Below are 22,358 nucleotides of genomic sequence, written 5' to 3'. Positions count from 1 at the left end.
CTGTGAAGGGCTGTAGCGGAATTGATTCAATTGCACTAGGCCAACATGCTGTTTACAACAATCTTGAAGAGGGAAGAGTCCACATGGTGTTCTTCTGCCGAAGAACACCGGGTTCTTTCTGCCGAAGGCGGTGTCTATCCTCCGTTCGCCCACACAATCCCTTAAGGCCATGGCACATGGTTTATGGCCGGGCTCTGGCCCGTTACAATATCATCATGACCAACATTATTCAAATGTGTTTGCAGGACTCGTCGACAGTAAATAGAAAGATTACTTGCAATGTGCGAGATTTTTAAAAGCAAGGAGCCTGCTTAGCTAGTAGCTCATTCTAGGGAGCAGTGAAGCGTAAACTCTAGCTCTGGAAAAGCAAGTCGGGCCTTAGGCCTCAGAAAACCCAGGGCCAAACACAAGCGATGATAAATTGAATAGCAATAATCATAAGAAAATTCATTAAACATCCGCCGAGCTGGTCTTTGCTGATTACAAAGCTAGGGCGGGTACTCCAACAGTCACCTCGGCTCTGTTCACGATGATCGACGATTTTCCCGATATCGAGCCACAGTGAGCTAAACCAGCTGAAATTGTCAGCAGCGTCCAAATGGTCTTTTTTCACTGATTCCACATCAAATAGTAGCGATTTTTGGACAGCTGTGAGAGCGGAGTCAGACAAAAGACCCATAAAATCTTTGCATATTCTGTAAATAAAGTAATACCGCTCAAGCCTGATTCCATAATCGATGATTTTGTCTCCATTCTGGCGAATCTCACTTTCCAACCCATATACAACCTGATGTCTTAGAGTCAATTCCAAAATACCTCTCTGCCAGGCTTCCTGGTCCGCGCCACCCTCGGTCATCACTTCTGACTCGAGCAAGGTCTGAAGAATACCGCTTCGACAAATGGCCGGAATCTTTGCGTCTAGCAGCACCTCAGTAAGCTCTTTATTGCTGTGTTTTAGAGCTATATTGAGAGGCCCTACTTTCATAGAACATCCAGAGTCTGGGCCTTGTAAGTTTACGCTTCGTAAACCCGATATGACGTCTTGATCCTCCAGCATTATCTGGACTGCAGATGTAGCATTCGCATTCGAGGTAGCACACGTAACACAAAAGGCGGCGTATAGGGATTCCGCTGTGGGTTTCTTCTTTAGGCGGTCTATGATATGATTCAACGCTGTGTCGCTGAGATCAGACTCATCTGACACCAATAGGTCAGGATTCCATATAGCCCCGTTATCGAGCAAAAAGTCCATCATCGCAAGTTGCTCATTCATCATGGCATATGACAAAGGAGTTTCCGTTGGATCACAGTCTGGATTAATACAAGCACCGTTCTGAAGAAGAAGCTCGGCAACGTCCTTGTGGCCATGTCGAGAAGCAGCACAAAGAGCGGGACCCGATGGATTAGTATAAGGTGTTACAAAGATTTTCCAGTGTCGCTTCTGTTCTTTCCCCGCGAGCAAAATTTTCAGTATCTCGTGATGACCTCGTGTTGCAGCCGCATAGACAGGCGTCATGTCCATGCTGTAATAGGTGATTTGCTTTTCTTCCTCTTCTTGCTGTAGAAGCACTTTTACGACTTCAATATTTCCTAGCCAGGCCGCGATTACTAAGGGATTGCTTCTAGTTTCCTTGGAATCTTCTTGCTCTCGCTCCAAGGCAGCCTTTTGAAGTTCTTTCGTGTATTCCACATCACCCACAAAGGCGGCAATGTCGATAGCTGTCGTGTTTTCGCTCATATAGGGAACTTTTCCTTGCTGTCTGTCATATTTTTCATAGAGAGTGTAACAGTCTTTCTTATTCCTTTCATAAATTTTCTTTCTTTTATTAGTTGAGCTGCTCCCATCGTTAGAGTTGTGTTCATCATCAGAGTCACTTTCATCGGCGGGCCCTTTGTCCCAGTGATGGGTCTCTTCGTAATCTTCAGAGTTGGGACGAAAATATCTCCAGGTAGCTCGTTTGAACTTAATGACATCGCAAAAGGAATGCCCTGGGTTCGCGCCGAGTTTGATCAGATACTTGATTGTACCAAGCTCATTGGGAAACTTCAGCACGGCGTACTGCAAAGCTTGATTGAGCGTATCCTGAAATTGAGTTGCATCTGACGAGGACTTGAGCCTGTCTAGCACTTTTCCAATAGACGTTGTACTGCGGAGGCGATCACCGTTCTGAAGTATATCTTTCAGTGATTGAGCAACTTTACAATACTCAAGGTCTTCGGATAGAAGTTCGCGAGGAGAAGTCATGGTGCTGCTATCCTGTTGCAATTTCGCATGGAATGGATCCATTCTCTGGTCAAAGGAGGCCTTTAAATACACTAATATTAATCGTGAAATCGATACTACGGATTTACTGAGTATAGATGGCTTAATAGACTGAGGAGTCTATTACTGGCGTCTAGCGTCTAGCATTGGCGATTACGTTTACAGATTTTCAGTTTTGAATTTGCCATAGAAATTGGGAGTTCAAATTGGCAATTGCAAACGGTCGTTGAGTCCCGATTCGGGTCTGAAAAGAGAACCTTCTATTGAAATTATGCGATTGAATTTCCTCATGATGATGTTGTGAGCTACGATCTTTATTCCAGTGGCACATATTTTCTTCCAGCCTCACTCATGATACGCTGCTCCCTAAGTCGAGAGCCGAATTTTGTTACATTTTCATTAGTGCTTTGAAAGCCGTCATTGCATCTCCTAGTCAATAAGTCCAAGATCACAACCATTGCCCACTTTTTCATTCCAGAACTAGCCAAAGAAAGGGTCATCAATACTGCGAGCTTCTGGGTATTGGCACCTTTCAGTTTTTGAATTTTAAGAGACATGACATTGCCTATAGAGCCTTTTTCATGCGGGCGGAATTGCGACCAGCGATTCAATGTGATCTGAATTTCGATTTTCTTTGGCGCAATTGAAATGGAAGCTTGGCGGCCAGTCAAATTCTCTTTTTTCCCTTTTGCCAGGCTTCTTTTGTTTAATAAAACTAAGATTTCTGCTTAGCCGACACCTAAACTCACGATAGCTAGTAGAGATTCTCGTAGTAGAGTAGACGTCTATGGATCTTACATCAAGTGACTTCCATTCCTTAAAGTGTAACTCTTGGTAAGATAAAACTGCTAGTAAAGGATCCGGCAGTGATCGCCAAGAATAACTTCACGAGGAAGCTTTTTATGAGAATTCACAACGTAAAAACAACAATCATTCTCCCGCATAGGTTAATCTAATTTGAGCCTTCATTGTTGGTGTCAGGGCTAATTCTGAAATATCTTATCTACGTGACGTAAGTTATATCTGTCCTGAATCATCTAGTCCTGGTTTAGGACGTCTTTGCGATTATTTGTTAATCGAAAAGTACCGACATTCTTTATTAATGTCTTCTGCACGAGCCTTGTGTCAACATAACGTATCAGTACACAAAGAAAACACAGATCTTTGAGAGCTTTGTAATTACTCTGTTCTTTTATATCGATTTTCCGTTAAGCACACAGTTCGGTAGGTGAGTAATTTAGAACTAACCGTGTTACGTATATCCTTTTTGTAGAGACACCGTTTTCCTATCACGTCACATCTCAAGGGCAAATGATTCTATTTTCACGGACCTTCCATAAACTATTGATAAGGATCCCGCAATAACCCCTATTGATGGAAGGCAGCTACGCTAGGCGCAGCTGCACCATATAGGAGAGGGATGAGGTGTGAGATTGCTGCGGGGGAGAGATTCTACCTAGCTGTAGATTATGGTGAGCGGCAGAATCAAATGCCATACGAAACACCCATCAGTCGGGAAGGCTCTCCCGGCTGGATAACGACTTAAAAACAAACATGCCCGCAGATATAGTTCCATCGCGGCACAATCCTTCATCTGTGTTCCATCATCGCCATGTCAATTTTAATTTATGGAGTTCTGCCGATAAGCGATGGTTTTAGAGACGAGCTATCCTATAGTCGTCCTGCAATGACACAGCCCGACTTCATGGTACATTGCTCTGTGGATTCTTCCTCAGATCGGAATATTCGGTACCTGCTCTTTAATTGCAAGTCTAAAGACTCGGAGAATATTGCGCTCGGGGTATGCTCCTGGCTCTCTTTCCGCTCCTCTCCCCGCGTGTTCAAGTTCAGAATTCAATGCTGCGATCCAACGGAGGTGACGAAGAATGCCGCAGCGAGCTTCGTGCAAGGACTGACGGGAAGAATCTCGCCGCAATCCACCGTTGTTTTCGAACAGAAAGAGCATCATAGCTCTTACCACATGCCAGCTCACACACTTCTCATGCAACTACCCTCGGAACTCCGAGCCATTGGGGACACATACGTCAACACGGACCCAACCAAAGCCCTAGGCTACTATGATTCTGCCTCATCAGTCATGATACATTGGACACAACACCGCAACAAAAAGGCAACCGTCGACTGGATGAGTCTAATGTTTGACCTCGTCAGCAGTCGACTTGATATCTATATAAGACAGGATCGTATGATGGAAATCAAAGAGACTCTGGGGGATGCCTACAAAAGATCACTTAATCTAGCCCGTGATTGGTGTTCTTCAGATCTACTTGCGAAAGAGAAAAGGGTCATTTTTCTGTCTCGCTATGCGACAGCCCAAGAGATTTGGGGTAGCCCGGAAATTTCATGTATTTCCATCTCGGTTGCGCTCAAGCTTGATCCCGAAAATAAGGAACTCCGTCAAAGGTTGCACCAACTTCGAAGGTCGTTGTCCACGGAAGTTCACAGCTTTTTACGAGAATTTGGCGATATTTTTGCTGATCCAACGCCAAGCTTTGGTGCAGTTCACGAAGAAGATCTGTCCTTGCTCACGAAGAGAAGTTGCTCCATCTGTCTGGATCGGATCTCTGTTCATAGGAGTAAGGCCGTGGAAATTTCGTGTTGCAAACATATGTTCTATGAGGATTGTATTTTCAACTGGCTGAAGAAAAGTTCTGGCACTTGTCCAATTTGCAGGAAGGATCTCTAGTGGCTAGAACTTGTATGCAGGGTGAATGGACAGTTTCACTTCTGCTACATCCCAGGCTGGTTCGAATCACATACATACCTAAGCCAGAATACAGAATACGTATCACCATATCTCAGCGGGCTACGCTCTGTAAATCAAACTTGCTGGGCGAAATGCCTAGATAGATATATAAGCATGATAATCATCACTATGACTTCACGAGAGCTGGCGCAGCAGTTTATGATCACCGTAGCTGCCTTACGTCCAAGTGAGGCCCCGCATGGGAAAGGCGATTGATCAGAGGGGAGGGAGGCGTTTGGTATCAAACTTTCTGAGTTGTATTTGGAGATACTTTTTGGCTCTGATTGCATTCCATTACAACGATGTTTTCATATACTAATTTTCCATGCTATTTACTGGGTATATTCCCCAGGAATCTTTATATTCCTACCCAGTGGATCGGATAAAGCCCATTCGGAAACAATTTCCAAGGTTCGATGATTGAAATACCTGTGAATAATGAGGATGGGTCGGGTGCCGTGTTAGCAGAGCACGGTAAAAGGCAATCAGCTACTTCCAAGTCATAGTATGCTCGGCGTCTTCGTGACCAGCTGGGCCAGAATGAATTGGTCCGCACCGAATGTGTTTCTGTAGCCTGCCAACGGTCGTTTGTATGGATCCACTCTCAGCCCGCCTCCGTGTTGCTTGCCTGAAGTAGACCATCTAAGATCCTCGAATGCCTATCGGACTGCAAAGGCTCAGTGACCAATTGGCGGTTTTTGATAATATCTATGATCAGTATGTTCAAAAAGCTGTTCATATAACTAGAGATTTTTCAAATGACAATCGCCAACACCGCAAATTCAACAAATAAAAACTTTCAAAAATATCCTTTTCACTTATTCTTGAACAGGGAAGTCCATGCAACTGAAATGGGTGCGGTCCATCCAGCAGGGTCGAGTTTAGACTTTCGTCTGTGCTAGACAATGGATGCATCAGTGTCGTAGGAATGGGTACATCGTATAACTTCGGCTTTCTGGCGGCTTTCTTAAGGAGGGAGAAACTGACTAGTATCCTAATACTAGCGTTGGACGCGGACAGGTTTGATATTGTTCTTTCGAGCTCAGAAGAAAAGCTTGCAACATGGTGGCCGACTTTATCCGTTCAGAACAGATAATCTAATTCGGGAATCCAGCACGATATGGTAGCATTTCTGTGGCGCGGACGTACTTGTTTTGAATCGTGCGATACAAATTAATTCATGTTGACAGCAAACCCGTGTCTCTTTGTAGCTATAATTTAACACGAGACATCCTTGTTCGGCTGTGATCCAGATACTATGTGGTTCTCGTTTCGTTATCACGAATGAAATACCCTACATGGAAAAACGCTGAAGGTGATCTACGTAGAATACACAAAAGGCAAACTAATTCTATAAAATGTCAGTCCATCGTGTACCACTTAGATTTCAAATCACTTTCTTCTTGGATGTGTCTCACGCTCCCGAGGTAGAATTTTCACAGACACACGGCTGCTTTGTGGAAGCAGTTGAAATGCATCTTTAAAATATACCCCATTAACGGGAAAGGGCCTTCTTATCTCCGCCAAAATATTTACCGAGATTTACTCAGAATAGAGCCATGGTCTTCTGTCAAGTGAAAGCTCGTCACCTCATTCACAGCAGATAGAGATTCCGTCAAAAGGCCAATGTTGTCGTAGATGATACGCTAACGTGAATTCCTTGTTACTGGTAGCCATTCTAGGGCAGGTCCAGCCGGATGCTCCAATTCTTTGACAGTTATTGCGCCTTCATCTGCCGTATGTGTTCGACTAGGCTGCCTGTGAGCTTAAAGCCTGTAATGACCCGCTTCATTTCTAGTCACTAAGCAAGAAGATCGCGGTGTAGTCATCCCTATGGTCTTCGGCAAATAGAGCCGCTAGTTGTGTCTTTCTTATCCCTGACAGCCTGTGGGCAATCGCATTCTTTCGTAACCCAGACACCTAAAGCTTTAAATATTGTGACAATTTGTCTAGCTCGTCTTGCCGTCCAACGGAATTTTCGTAGACTGGCATGCTTTGTAGTTTGGAGGGAACCTGGAAGCGACGAGCTACATATCTTGCAGGTAGTCAAAGGTAGCAACTAGTTAAGTCTTGTTGGCTAGGCATCCTGAGTAAGATATGTTACCTAAATTTGTTCAGAATTCTTGGACAGTAGGAGCATCTTTAACAGGGCGCGCGCTGCAACCTCGGTAGGAAGTTCTTTTGCATAGGCTGCAGCCGTGGTGGCCGCATTTCCCTGTCATTTCTTGTTCTCCCGCGAGTCCGCGTAGTCAAATGTCCCAGAAATGACCGGGACGAATGGTTCTCAGGAAGTCCCGCCACCTCCATTTCCACACATAACATCCGCCTCTCGGGCAAGTTGATCCCGATACCTACCATCTCTTTTCACTCGATCTATAGATTCAATAAGCCCGCGATAGATGGCTGATGCTTGGTGCTCTCCAGAAGGTGGCGAGTGGCTTGGGACTCAGTAGACTAGGCCCACGTGCAGAATGCGCACAGGCCAAATACTGTGTGATTACAATCCACTTGAACAAAATGGTCGGTCTCATGAACCTAGCGTCTTGCACCTTGTTGACCAATCCATCGATTTAGCGGCCTTGTATGAGATAATGCAATTGAAGAGACGGAAAAAAATTCAACAGAACAGTGGGAGGGCGAGTCGTAACTCCGGTGAACTTGAAATAGCTAGAGTCAACGCTCTCAGTTCTACCACTATATTCGCTAGTGTTAGGCGCTCCACCGCTAAGTAACCTATATAAATCAACTTGGACCACACCGCCAGTGGGTTCGCTCGGCTAGCCATTGTAACGTCTCCTAGTCGATTATTAGCCTGAGTGCTCATACCCGGTCACCGATACCAACCACAAGACAAAAGCGCATGGAGGGAAAGCTAGACAACAATTGGTTCACATAGGTCGCGGCTGATGTCGCGCCGTACGCTAGGGGCCGCAAAACAAGAATGAAATATGATCTCTGATTTTTCCATAAGTATATTGATTTCGAGCAGTCGGCAGGGCGGGCAAAGGCGAGTGTATGTCATCCAGCATTAGTCTCGTAGCCGCGGCTTCCACCAGGAAGGCACAGATCAAGCCGGTACGTATTCGTTATGAGAAGAGTTGGAATATTGCAGGTGGTTCCCTCTCTCGCGACTGAAAGGCCCCTGACTTCCTGATTCCGAGTAGGAAAATATCATCTTCGGCTGCGAGGCCATCACATGGTCTCGGGACTTCCTGGAAACTGAAATCGCTGTCTGGGATTGAGAAAGCGTCCTGTCATCGCCAACAAGATCTGGATCAAACCTCAGGATTTCATCACCTCGAAGAACCTCCGTACTGACATCAGCCACGGAGTCAAAGTCGGATAATATGCCGATATCCATGCCTTTCGAGGCACTAGCCCCGTCGTCGGTATCCACCAAATCACTCTTAGCATCGTCGTCCAAAACCGCGTCGTCAGTCTGCAACGCTGCGAAGCGTAGAGTCAAGAGCATCAGCCCTTGTAAATGTGCCGCAATGTGCCGGGCTAGAGCCCTCGCGTGGACTTGAGTTTGAGGTCTGTGACTTGGAGGGTTGGCATCGTCTGAATCCGAAGAGGTGTCGGAAAAGTTGGCTTGGGGGCTCGGGCGAACAGCGGTAATTGTCTCGTGAGTCTTCCTAGCATTTTTTGCAGTTTGCTGCTTCGACGATCCTTTTCTTCGCTTGGGAAACACCACCCCACCATGGTCTTGGGGTGTCTCCTCCACAAGGCAACAACACAGAAGACACTCGTTCCGAGCCCTTGGCTGCGCTATCCTGCTCTGTCGTGAGAAGGCTTGAAGTTGTTTACTTGTAAATTCATCAGCATGTGATTGTTTTAGATGTACGTGGAGGGCCTCGGAATTCCTGTAGATGTTCGACTTGAAGTCGCAGATAGTGCAGATCCAAGCTGTTAATAAGTAATTCTGTCGCTGCCATCGGTGGCCGTGTAATTCCATGTGCCTGAACCACTCATCCGAGGTCGAAAAGGTCGGGTGCCCTTCTGTGCAAGTCTCCGAGAGGCAGACGTAGGGCTTGAGGTCTCGATCTATGTGGCGGCTTGAATTAGTTAGCTGGGTTCATCTCCAATTCCATGGGATATGTGAGAATCTCCAAAAAGGTTCACATATACGGCCAATTGTGTTAGGTCCAAGACACAACAGAAAGGTCTGTGATCGTTTCAAAGACTCGTATGGCCCATAGTGTAGAAATCACCTACCGCTATTTGCTTGCCGAAAGTGTCTTCTTGCTGAATTGTTCAGAGCACCATTTGCAAGCGAAGACATCGCTACCTCCACTTGCAATGGGCGGTTTCGGGTAGTGAGCCCGATTCATGTGAATCGATAATGTCTGCGAAGGTGTAGGCGACGCTTCATAGGCCCGGATCTGATGGGGGTGAACACCGGATACGTCGGACTGAGAGGATGCAGCAAATACTCCCAAACGATCAGCTACTACAGGAATTGCTTCAGCTGGTTTGTTCACAGAATCTTCAGTATACGGCTCGTGACCAGGCGGTTCCATGATCATCATCCGTCCGGAATTCGGTTCGCCGTGGGTCCCTCGCTTTTCGCGGCGAGAGTCGAGGAGTCGCATTTTTGCGTATCTCTCTACCATTGACTTGCTTAAATAATCTTTCAGCGACCGATCGGCATCAGGATATAAGGCATGTAGTGCCTTCAAACATAAATCGGCAAATGAGTCGAGACCGAGATTTGCGGCAAAACCCCTGGCTCTCCATCCGTCGAGATCCGATCGGCGAATTGTGGTACCTAAGCGGTTGAGTCGAGAAAGTGTGTTTTCAATTGATTCCAGAGCCCTTTCTTCAGTGTGGCCGTGAGACCCGGCAAGACCTATCGCCGTTTGGTCTAATTCAACTTCTGTTTGGTCTTCGTTCATACAACGCTTCAGACCCCCGAGAAGGAGATCTAATAACCGAGCAACAAGGTCTTGAAGGTCTGGAAACTTTCGGAGTCTCGTGTCTAAGCCTTGGTTCTTTCTTGCAAATACACCTAAATGTGCCCTCCATATGTGAAATCGCTGTTGACATTCGGTAAGGCTTTTAATGGTCGTCTCAGACTCCGGCCTTGCTTTTACTAGGATTTCCTGAAGACCGTTAGACAGGACCACGTATTCACAAGCTAGCGTGTAGAGAACATCTTGACTATCAATACTCAACGCCATACTGGGAGGTGTTTGGCATTCCGCTTTGCTCTTATGGAGAGGCAAAGCACGTTACAGGCTTTTAAAGGGGTCCGACTATTGTGCTGACCGCCAAGCTAACGGGAGGGTAGTAGTGCGACAGGTACCTACCAAAGTACGCTTCCCCCGCTCCTAGCTTTCCACGTGATTTCCTAGTTCTAACAGAAGGCACTAAATATCACTTGCAAAATTCCCTTATGGGAAAGTCTCATTTGAACAATGACTCTCGTACATCATCCCTTTCAGCTTCTGTCCGTCGCATTTGTGGCGTGCGTAGCATTAAGCTAAACATATTATATACGGAAGTCTATGTATGATTCTTGGACCTTTCAGACAAATATATGTATAGTTTGCCATGAGATAAAGCGTAAGTTTCACCTTTCAGATGTAAATGTATTCATATCTGTAACTACTTAGAGTGATTATGCTACACTACACCCGCAGTCTAGAATTACTGTTTAGATCATATGCACTTAATAACTTATCCTATATAGATATGGTTGTTGAGACATGAGATTGTGATTTATTGCATTTAGTATGGTGCTTTGGGGTGGCCGGGATGATGTTACGTACCCTGCGACATGAATTTAATTCTTGTATTTTCAGTCGAATAGCATTGAGACTTCATAGTTCTTCGTCAGAGGGTATTGCATTTCTTCAGCTCCAGCCCCTCAAAAAAACCATCTACGGCTGAATGTGGATGCGAAGGAGGATCCAGGGCAGCTGTGTTTGTTTATATGTCTTGAGGGTGAATCATACCATTCGGGTGATCGGAAGTTCGTCATTCTCTGTACGAGAGACCTGTAACTGACGTTTGGAAAAGGGAACTTGCGATGCGGCAGAAGTAGATCCTTTGATTGGACGGTCAAAGCACCGCACATAATTGAGCGACGTTCGAAGCGGCAGCCGCGCGCGCCGAGTAGATACAGTCTGCGTGTATCACCGATCAGGTCTATCAACTTCTTGATAGGCTCTCTGCGTCTATTGATCGAAACTATAGTAACATTAGTCTTTAAGCTAACAGAATGATGTATATGCGCTCACCTATGACATCTTTTGGAATTGGCAGTCCCAAATTATCAATAAAACCATCGCTCTGCGCGATAGCGATTGATGTGGGTAAGCTGAATTAGGTAAGGAGTTGGAAAACCCAAGAGACCCACAACCATAAAATCGAATCCCTCGAAGCTATCGACGGAGTCTCCTCTTCCATTCTTTCGATCCACGGCCCGCCAGCAAGTCCAGGGCTTCGCGTCATTCGTAATAGTCTGCAATAGCAGCAATCTTCGCAAGCATCTCCAGGGTCAGTTTTCACGGTATGTGAGAGTGTTGACCGTGAATGGCTTGAAGTACTTTCATGAGCGCTTCAACATCCCAGCCTTCCGCGGTAACCTCAACTGAACCCTTCTGGAAGTATGCAACGCTTTCTTTCCAGCCTCCAGTAAGTAGCCTCTTAAAAAATGGATAGGCAAACATCAAATGTTTTGCAGAGACTTGAATACGCGAGCAATTTTGACCCAAATGGCCTTCGACAACAGACTTTCCAGCAGCGGTAGCCTCGACGGTGGTCTCTTTAGCAGCGAAACCTTCAGCAAAAGGCTTCTGTTTTTTTTGCCTTCCTCTTCTCATCCTTATACTTGTTCTTGGTCTGCACCCCGAGATTCGGCTCTAACAGTTTGTAATGGAATATTTGAATTCCAACCGACACCTGAGGACTCTCGGGATTGCTAAATGATGTTTGAGAGGAGTCAAGCCATTGATGGGTACATGTATCTCGCGTGGGTGGGGCAAAGGGACTGTTCGCATTGCGCAGTATTATAATTACTTCACCTTCTGGATCTATTATATGAGATAACGGACTCATGGTGGTGTAGAGAATTTCGTGAATACACAGCAGGCCTCGATGAAGATACTTGAAGAGAGATGATGAAGTATATTTGGAATGCGTGGTTCCTGTGTCAAGACATAAGGAAAATGCATAAGCTGATCGGGCACCGCTCGGGCACTAATAATTTACTGTCACGGCGCAGGCCACATGGTGATGGAATACGATTCACGGTCGAATCTACCCCGCGTGCAGCATGTGGAGATGTGGGTACTCGCCACGTGGGATCTTAATGTATATACTATGGGAGCTTGTGGAGTCTCTACCCAGACTCCAAGATTCAGCCTTTGAATACCAGACCTTATAGACTTGGTTGGCCTCTTTGCCTAGCAAAGGGGTGATCCGACCTGCGATATCGCCCCGTAACATTTACTTTCAATCCGGACTCGGTACAGTTGAACTTCACGAACTGATACATCATTGCAGTACCATTGAAATACGTTCTCGTAGCTGGACATCTTCTTTACGAACTCAGTTCTTCCAGGCATCACCTCTCTTGAGTTCAGGTCAACCTGGTTTCGAAGATATACAGAACTGATTTCGTGAAGAGGACTGGCAGAGGAAGGTTATGGTTTTCTGCACCAACCAGCAACAAAATGAGTATACCTAATACAGTAGTAGGTGGATTCCACGCTTGGATCACATCGATCTTTGAAGGGTCCACCCGCAAACCTCGAGTACCAACGATAAAGCCGAGGAACTTAGTTTCTTGAGTGTGAAACTCGCACTTATGAAGTGCCACTTGTAATCCTGCTTTTCTCAATCGTTACAGTACGGATTTCACATGTTGCTGATGCTGCTTCAGATCACCATCTGTGTAGATTTGGATGTCATCCACAAATGCAGTGCAAAAGTCGTCAAGATAATCTCCTAGTGCATAATTGATATACCGTTGGAAAGTGGCCGGACCGTTCATTAGTCCAAAAGGCAAGACCTTATACTTGTATCATCCATACCTGGATCTGAAAGTTGTAAGGTCCTCTGAGCTCGGGTGCATGCGAATTCGATGAAATCCTTGTTGGATGTCCAACTTAGTAAACCACTCAGCTTTGCTAATTCTTTGAAGCAATTCATCAATAAGAGGTAGTGGGTATCGATCCTTCTTAGTTAAGGCCTTTAATTTCCGGTAATCAACGCAGAATCTGAGGCCACCACTTGGTTTTTCAGCCATTAGGATTGGTGACGCGTGAAGTGCGGAGGATGGAACAATGAATCCTTTCTCGAGATTCTGCAGAATGTACTGTTTTGCAAATCTTAACTCCTCCTCGGTCATCTTGTAAAGTGGACAGTTTACTTGACGGAGGGAGTCATTCTTGAGAATACTTTGATGAATTCGTGATATTCCCGGGGAAAGATTTTCTTGATTTCGCACATCTCATGAAGCTTCAACGTATCCTGTGATTGCGATTTCTCTTCGATAATCTTGTCGATTTGAGCCAGTGAGGTCACGAATGAGGTGGTACCCTCTCTTTGCATATGACAGTGGAAACCCACACCACCGATCGCCGCGATATCGAATGCTGGTTCCTGAGCTGTATTCTTCTGAAGAAGAATTTGATCTTGACCATAAGACTTTTTGTTCTTGATCCCAACTTCAAAGAGTTGATTTCATCTTTCCATATTCTTTTGATGATCATGCGTGTCAACCGGAGATGGTCTTCCGAGTATTACGCGTGGAATTGCCTTGTTGATCGCTTGCTGTACTTCCTCGTTCAGTGTTGGGGCACTTGGCCATATCAACCTCTGATTTTTGCAATATGGCAGGACTTTATGTTCGGCAAACCAAGCGCGCCCCAGAATTATGTCACGTTTACCTAGTTCAGTAGTCAACATAGGCTGTCGTAGCTACATATGACCATCCATTACCAGGGTCAAATTGGTAGCATGCGTAACAGGTTTTCGCAAAATACCATCGAATCCAGTGATTGGGCATGGGGTGGAAAGTTTTCGCGTCCTGACTCCTAATGGTACAAGTAGTTCAATCATGTTGGTGTGAACATACAAATATCCATCTGCTCCTGTGTCGGCGAGGCAATTTACTTGAACTGTTCTTCCATTGATGGCTATTTGAGCACCAATAACCACACTCCTTGTAGGTGATAACATTTTTTGTAAAATCAACTTAGACACACCCCCTGGGATGGAGACTTTGCCCAGGGTTAGACTTTTTCCGATTCCGAGTCAGATTCGGATTCCTCCAGATTCGTGAGGTTCACTTTGTCCTCAGTAGTTTTGGATCCAGTTGCTGCGATACTGGTCTTTTTCTTTTTTGGGCAGTCACGAGAGAGATGACCTTTTTCCTCGCAGATGAAGCATTTTCCTTCCTTTATGAGCTGTGCTTTCTTGGTTGAATCCTTAAGGAAGGTTGAAGAATTCGCGGTAATATCCGAATTCGAGGTGTTTTTTCGAGTCGTAACATTGCCTTGAGTAGTAACGTTATTTTGAGTACGACCACTCCGTGCGACTGCCCTTTGGCGTGTACTGCGAGTAGCGATCTGCTGCGAAATTGCGCGTGAAGCAGTCTGGCATTGTTGGATGAATCTTTCTAAAGTGACAGAGCTATCACCGGCGGAGATCATGACCTGATTTTGCATAAGTATGGGAAGCATGCGGTATATATCTCTCTTTCTTAATTCCATAGGCTGCTCTGACTCCTCCGCGAGTGTGGTGAATTCGGCCAAGAAATCAATGAAAACTTGCTTTGGGTCTATCTTTAAGTCCAAAAATTCGTCACGAGCTGCCTGCTTATGGTTTGGATCATGGAAAACAGTTTGCAAATAATTGAAGATCTCCTCAGTAGTCTGATATGGGGTCGTAGAATCTTCTTCCAAACGAGGGCTGATGTGACTTAATGCCTTGCCTTCGCAGCGGCTCACAATGTAGGCAAACTGGTGGGATGTAGTCGGGTAGTGGTCCGGGTTCAATAAAAGCTTTCTTTTCATGAGACCTTTCCAATGCTTGAACTTCACATCTTTACCGTCATTAAGCATAGGGGGATTTGGCATTTTGGTAGACTTGCGAGGGAGTTCCTCCGCATCCGGGGTGGTACGAGTTGAACCAAGTCCACCATCACTAATATGGTTACCACGGCCAATCTGCATAAATCGCATCGCGGTAGCGAGTCCGTCACGCTCTTTGATAGTATTTTCTAATTTCTTTTCCACAGAGGTAAGATCGGCACGGAGACTAGCGTAAGCCTCTTCCATGTGCTGGGCTTTGACAGTAGGGGTTTGTTCCATCAACTGGGTGATTCTTTCCTTCATCAACGTATTCTCTTCAAGAAGTCGTTGGTTCATTTCAGCCTCCTGGTTCAGCGCTTGGAAAGCTACCCGGCTATTATGGGAGATCCACTCAAGTAGCTGTTCAGGAGTTTCAAGTTCGTATTGAGCATTTTCATAGCTAAAGTTCAGTGAAGTTCGGCGAGGGGTTCGTTCCGCTGAGGAGGGTCGCTCGCGTGATCGTGCCATTGTGGCTTCGGTACAAGTCGGTTCAGTTCGGTGGTTGTGATGATGGTGAAACTTCTAAGGCTGGCTTTGAGTTTGTAAATTATCTCGATGCCCGTCTTAGACTTTGAAGTGTAAGGTTTGAATGAGGTTTTTCGACTATGTTATGTGCCAATAAGTTCGAAATCAACTTGTGCATTCAACGAAGGTCGAAAAGCCTGATGGAGAAAAGGAAAGAGAAATCTAATTTGCAGAAGGTATTAAGATGATGAGATCACCGGAACATGCCTTCGTGACGGGATCTCCCTTCGGTATCCTCCTTCCGCTACTGATTTCTTCTGCAGAAGAAATCCAAGTCCGCAATCCAAGTCCGCTAACTCTCGCTAACTCGTAACAATCTTGACAGTCTATACAACACAAATAGTGACAATCATCAGCTACGCACCAACGGTAATAGATTGTCCTGCTAAGAGGACATCGAGCTTTCCCTCAATAACATCGAGGGTAATTACACTAGATATAAGCCCTATCGCCATTGTCTCAATGATTCGACCGGAGCCTTAAGTCTCTACATCAACGACGCAGAGCCATCTTTTTCAAACAACCGCCACCGTAACTCTAAATAAGAGTACCCTCTCTCGTGTGGCTACACACTCAATTAGCTCTGCGGCTTTGATAAGTTATACAGCCGGTGCACTTAACTATTCCTCTATGACGGGACGTCTCCTCACGTCTATACAATCTGTACAAAAGTCTAAGACCGTAATCAGCAGCAATTACCGCCTGACCTCGATTTCGCCTTCAGTATCTTTACAGAGCTCCAGCACCCTCGCTCCGATTACCGTATCAATAGACCTCACCTTACAGTCCTCGCTAGGTTAGTATTGTTCTACCGCTTTAGTCAGCTGCTACGCAGTATCCGAGACGTAGTCAAGCTTTATTCTTTCAAGTACCACAACCTCTTCTGCAATAAAAACCAGCGATAGCCAAGACTCTTTCACTATTAGCTATCTTTTAACTGAGTCTGTTTCAACGAGCCTAGTCTGCACGAGGCTTTCCTGTGAATATCTATGCGACTTCAGTTCAAGCAAGCTCGGATTCGATAACACATGGGGTGACGACCACAAGCTCTGTATCCCATATTAAACCCACTGTCACTCTCGTGTCGTACAGTACAACTGCCATCTGTACAAGATATATCACCGTGGACGCTTGGCTGAACTCAGCTGTTCTCCCATACCACTGATCCCCGCGTCTGCGTAGCGGGAATACTATGAACGAATCGAGCTTTATTGTTGAACCTGTGCTTGTTGTGCTTGATACCGACATATCGCATTCAGCAGGGATTACAAGATAAATTGCTAATAAGATGTTCATTTATTACAAAAAGTTTGCGCTGAGTAGCTGATGAGATACGGCTACGGTAGGGGCAGCGGTATCGATGTGTGAGAGGGGTGATGAGTGCGATTGCTGTGGGGGGGAGATTCTACCCAAGCTATGGACTGTGGTGAGTGGCAGAATCACCTGCCATGCAAACAGTAGCGCAATTGTGCCATGGTGGTCCGTGTCAATCGGCTGTCGCTCTGTGCCATTTATCTCTTTGAGCAAGGTCAAAGCAACATTGATGAGTTAATACGAAGCTACTTTCCCTGAAGGAAAGCCTTCACTCTCTTTCTATTCTATTCAGCTCGAGGCACGCCACGGCTTTGTTCTTCTGTAATAAAACCAAGTCAACGCCTAACCGGAGTGGCAGTAGTCTGTTGTGAACAAGACAGGACTTTCTCGAGATAGGCCCCGGAGAGAACCGCCTAGGCCTGGGGCAGGTATGGGACACCCTGGGGCGCCACCACCTCAAAACCCTGACTATCACTGTAGCTTCTCCTTCTTCTGCTTTCTCCGCTCTAGCTCTTGAGATTCTCGATATCGTGCAGTCATAATGAATAGTGCATGAGCCCTTCTGAGACTTTCTAGCATACAACATAGTCTATATTGGACTGGATAGGCTAGAATCCCCTGGAAATCACCGAATATACGACGATTCTTCCATCGAGCACGATCCACTTGGAGACGTCGCAGACTGGGGTCAATACAGTACCATAAGCTAAGTTCTCACTTAGATGAAAGGGTGTTTTTTTGATTTGGATGAGCATCAACTAATTCACCTTTGGGGCTTGAAGTTCTTTGGACAGTTTTCTGAGCTCTATGCATTAAACCCAGTCTTTTTTCCATAGTTTCCTATGATAAGAATCTTCTGGTTCGTTACGAAGATATTCTATTTGCGAAATAAGCTGTTTTCGGCAGTCTCTGAAAAGTCGTTATCCATTTCGAGTAGTTCTGACTATATCTTGAATCTGCGATGACATATTTGAACCGAGCGGGCAAGGCCTTTCAAATTGTGGTAAGTTTGTTAAATTTCAAACCCTGATCAAGGACACAACATTTTTAATTTATAGTGTTGAATGCCATTGAATCGACAGAAACCTGGGATCCTTTGTATAATTTATCTGCGATGCAAGAAGTGCTTGATGTTTGTTTTTGTCAACAGAGAATAGTTCTTGATAAACCAGGTCATGATTACACAGCCTTATTTTGAATGTTGTGTCACAGGACCTTCGTCTATAGGATGTTTGCCGATGTCGCTGCATTGATGAGCCTGGCCGGTGAACCATTGCGTCTTTTGAGACGGCTCAGAGTCTCGCTGGGCCCCCTGTGGTGGTTTTTGGGCTCCATTGCCAGTGTCCTTGACAGGCGTAAGTGGAGTTTCTGGCACAATTTCGAGTCCCGGCTGGAAATTTTGTCTTGAGAAAGTTCCTTTGTATGGCCAAGGCCATGGCACATCTTTCCCCTCTCGTACCATGATCAACGTCTGAGGAAATGCAGGCTAGTTGAGAAATTAATCGGCTGGTTCCTTGTGAATAAGAAATATACTGTCGCTTGGTATGAGATGCTCACTTAGACCATAGTAAAAGACAATAGAAGAAGAACAGTTCTGGGCCGCAGACTGCTCCTGTCAGGTGTCGACGTATTTATTCCAGCATTGTCTTTGCAGTGGGAGCAGAGGCGGCATAGCAGGTGCTCCTAGTATAGAATGGTTGCATAATTATAAGTCAATACTGCGCATTATCTAGCTGTCAATGACCTACTCTTGTCAAATTACAAGTCCCCGGATTGCTGTTTGAGGTGTGTTAGCCTACTGCGATCCCATAGGTCACGCATTGGGTAACTTGTGTGGAATTTCGTTTTATGTGCCTCTTTCCCAGTTACACAACGCTTCTAGCGCTCTGTCTGATTTTGACTGGCCTAGTAGAATAATTGTTAGTTACAAAACTATCCATTACGTAACTTTGACGTGTTATAGTTACTCGGGGGTCAAAGAAATGCCGAACAAAAGCACATACAAGACTAGGTCATTTGGAATACTTTTTGAGTTGATGGTACCTCAATCAAGCTAGCCGGTCCTACGGGCGGGAACCTCGGGCCATAGAATAAACCACAAAAGACTTGATCAATACTTTACAGAATCATCAGACTCTAAGGTGGTGTCGACCGAAGGATCTATAGTTACTGTTTATGATTTGTCGATACAGAGACTATCATGCCATAGATATTCAATCCACAAATTCAGTGGTCAGGGTCCAGTCTTTGAGCTTGGGCAAACCACCTCAAGCCGACACCTCGCACAAACCTTGGATACCTTGGATGAGAGGCCAATCACCGACTACCTTCAATGCAAGACGGCCGGCCTGTCCTGATTTTGTGACAAAACGGTGAATAGCTGGCAAAAGTATGCATTTTGGGTGGTTGCAATGCATTCTCCACATCGGTGTATAATCATGACACCTACAAAAAACTATTTGCCAATACATCTTCTCTCGTATAATAGATGTATATCCTTCATAATTATTATCTCAGGCACCTTGAGAAGATGAAACCGCGCCCCTTACCTTCAATCCTCCATAAACGTGGTGAATACACCGACAAGGCCTCTGTCCGAGAGTCCCAAGAACGCAACCCTCAATGCCAATCAAAAAATGAACATAAAAAGGTCCTTCACCACCCAAGTGAGTTCTCCGATCCCAATGGCGCGCTGATTTTCTGTCTGGGATAAAGAGATCTTGTACTAGGACCAATGTTGGAATTGGGTGGCTTCATAGAGGTATCAAATTTTCCCTCCCTATAAGTCAAATTGCCGTGTCTACGTAGCCTTCTTCTTCTGCGGTAATGGCGAGCGATCCAGAACATTCCGGCACCGTAGGCTATGGCGCCGACAACAACGCCAACGCCAATCCCGGCAGAACTTCCATTGGCACCAGCAGTATTTCCAGAACCATCTGTATTACCCAGACCGCTCCTGCCGTCAGAATGACCACCACCCTTGCTGTTTCCAGTAGAACTACTGGGGTCCCCAGGGCCTTGAGATGTTGAGACTATGGGTCTCGATACTGCAGATGTAGTGTATCTTCCTGACACCATATGTGACAAAGTAGAAGCGGTGGTGGTGGGAAAGAAAAAATCAGTGTCACTGGCGCTTGTGGTGTGGGCAATAGGCGAGGTGTCTACAGTCGTAGACACCTGTGCCGTCTCCGAGATTGGTGCGACAGTGTCCAAAGACAGAGAATTTATTGATCCGTGTCCATTTTTTGGAGTCATAATCGTGGCGGAAATATGGAAGATCATGTTCCTCGAACCTGAGGTGGTCATCCGAGGTGTATAAGATGTTGGCTCAATGCCTGTACCGGCCAAGCTCGCAGAGATTGCAGCCAGTCCTGCAATGATTGACGGCCTGCTAATAATAGACGGCTTGATAGTCGAGCTCCACGTGGGTTCCGGGATAATGATCGTGTGGACGTGTCCCGATTCATAAGCTCCAATCGCGAGTAATGAAGTAGCATCACCGACACTGTTGGTGAGTTCTTCGGTAGGCATTGAAATCACAATATATATCGAATTTGAGGTCTGAGTTGGAATTGTGTTAGCCACTATAGCCGAGATAGGTGATTTAATGAAGGTAGTCATTGGATACTCGAATGGTCTCCAAGTCGGGCTGGTTGATCTAGAAGTTTGGATAGTCGGTCTGAGCAAGGTCCTTGTCACGTGACTTGTTGTGACGGGGAAGCTATGAGAAATGGTCATGATCAGGGTTGTAGATTCGATATCAGGCGCACTCTTCGTGCGCAGCGAGGCGCCAGTGGTGATACTGAATATGAAGGATTCGCTGACGCTCCCCCATAGCGCAGATATCGAACTTATGGCACTCGAGTCTTTCGTTTCGACAACGGACATGCTATGTACGCCAGCAGGAACCGACGTCACACTGCTGGTAGCTACGACGTGGGAGCTGCTACCCGGTGAATAAAGCGGAATCGCGGTCTTTGGGTCAGAGGAACTTGTCGACACGGAAAGCCTGCCCGTGGTCGTTACCAAGACGTTTCCACTTGTAGAATCAGTAGAATCAACTGAAGTTGATTGTTCTGTGACATATGGAATTGTATCCGATACGATGGTGTTCATACTCAAGAAGCTGGGGACCGATGGGGGTGAACTTGTGCCAACTGTGCTAACAAAACTGCCAGTCCTGCTGATAGATTTTGAAGTGTGATATGTCTCCAAGGAGATGCTCCAACCACTATCAATAGGACCTGAAGTGCGCGACCGCGCGACGGAATTTCCAGTCATTGTGTTTAACTCCAGAGCGTTGGTACTGGTAACGGAATGGCCAGCTAATTCACTGAGCGACGTTTTGTCTGCTATAGCAGAAGGAGTCTGGCCGATCGCTGTCCACTTTTCCGCTGTCGATTCTCCGGCCTTGGACCCAACCTCCTGGCCCTTTGGGTTTCTAGTTGCATCGACACTGCCGCTAATCTGGGTGATCGAAGTAGCTGCGGTGACCTCGGTAGTTGCTGCGACTGTTGAGGTAATCTTGTAGACAGACTGTGGGGTAGCTACTGTGGCGATGTAGGGAATAAATTTGGTTGACCTTGGAATCATGCCTGTTGTCGACGAATTGCTGAAGGCCACGCTATATGCCTTCGATTCCAGCGCGGATGTACTTCTACCAATCATCTCAGTAGTGGTAATATCGTTTTTACTTGGCAGAAGGAGATAGGTTGAGGCATCAGTGCTGATGGTCAATGAAAGCGTATTTCTGGACACCAAAGAAGACGTTTTCGATGTCATGACCTCACCAATGGAGGCCGGGCTGCTCGTGGTTCTTACTGTTTCAGAGTGCTGAGAAAGATTTGACTCTGAAAGAGACGGTAAGGCTATCAACGTGATCAACAATGCACGTGTTGCAGTGCTGCTGTCAATCCAGGGAACGTTTGTACCGGTGTTGGTATCGACGAGCGGCGGTACAACGAGGGTAAAGTGCTCGCTAGGCTTCTGTGAAACTATAGTCACTGAGTTGCCGGCAGCGTTAGACTGAATGGTGAAATCGTGCTGACTCCTGATCCAATAGGAACTCAAGAAGGCTTCTGCGCCCTCGCTCTGCACATTATAGCCTTCTGCAACAGTTCCGATGTCGCGAGTCCTGTGGTACAGTGTCTGGGTCGCGTCTGTACTTAATCTGGCTCCTTCTATCATGACCACCGCGAGCATAGAGATGTGGACGCGCATATTAATACTCAGAAGGCCCCATTCAAGGCGGGGCGCCAGCAAATGTCTGATTCACATAGAAATTAGTGATCTACTTCGAGGGTGAATCCAAATCAGTTGCGCAGGACATGGGGCGTGAGAGTTAAATGTATGAGGGCTACTAATGCTGACTGCTATAAATAAAGAACTCGGGTTCAGTGCAGAGGTA

General features: G+C 46.0%; 3 protein-coding genes across 3 annotated transcripts; all 3 read right to left on the bottom strand.

The window, feature by feature from the left end:
• Positions 1–480: 480 nt before the first annotated feature.
• On the bottom strand, positions 481–2,287 carry N7539_008718 (ankyrin repeat domain-containing protein; the record flags this gene model as incomplete). Its single annotated transcript, XM_056938313.1, has 2 exons — positions 481–575; positions 817–2,287. 2 exons carry the CDS (start codon positions 2,285–2,287, stop codon positions 481–483), a joined length of 1,566 nt encoding a protein of 521 aa, XP_056786695.1.
• Positions 2,288–8,097: 5,810 nt separating this feature from the next.
• Positions 8,098–9,622, bottom strand: N7539_008717 (uncharacterized protein; the record flags this gene model as incomplete). Its single annotated transcript, XM_056938312.1, has 2 exons — positions 8,098–9,085; positions 9,294–9,622. 2 exons carry the CDS (start codon positions 9,620–9,622, stop codon positions 8,098–8,100), a joined length of 1,317 nt encoding a protein of 438 aa, XP_056786694.1.
• Positions 9,623–19,606: 9,984 nt separating this feature from the next.
• On the bottom strand, positions 19,607–22,171 carry N7539_008716 (uncharacterized protein; the record flags this gene model as incomplete). The annotated part of the gene is made up of 1 exon (XM_056938311.1): positions 19,607–22,171. One exon carries the CDS (start codon positions 22,169–22,171, stop codon positions 19,607–19,609), a length of 2,565 nt encoding a protein of 854 aa, XP_056786693.1.
• Positions 22,172–22,358: the final 187 nt, after the last annotated feature.

The sequence above is a fragment of the Penicillium diatomitis genome (genome assembly GCF_028827545.1).
Source record: "Penicillium diatomitis strain IBT 30728 chromosome Unknown utg000013l_segment0_segment0, whole genome shotgun sequence".
Classification (NCBI taxonomy): domain Eukaryota; kingdom Fungi; phylum Ascomycota; class Eurotiomycetes; order Eurotiales; family Aspergillaceae; genus Penicillium; species Penicillium diatomitis.
Note: the sequence above shows the minus strand (reverse complement) of the source record. Positions and strands in the feature narration are given on the sequence as shown.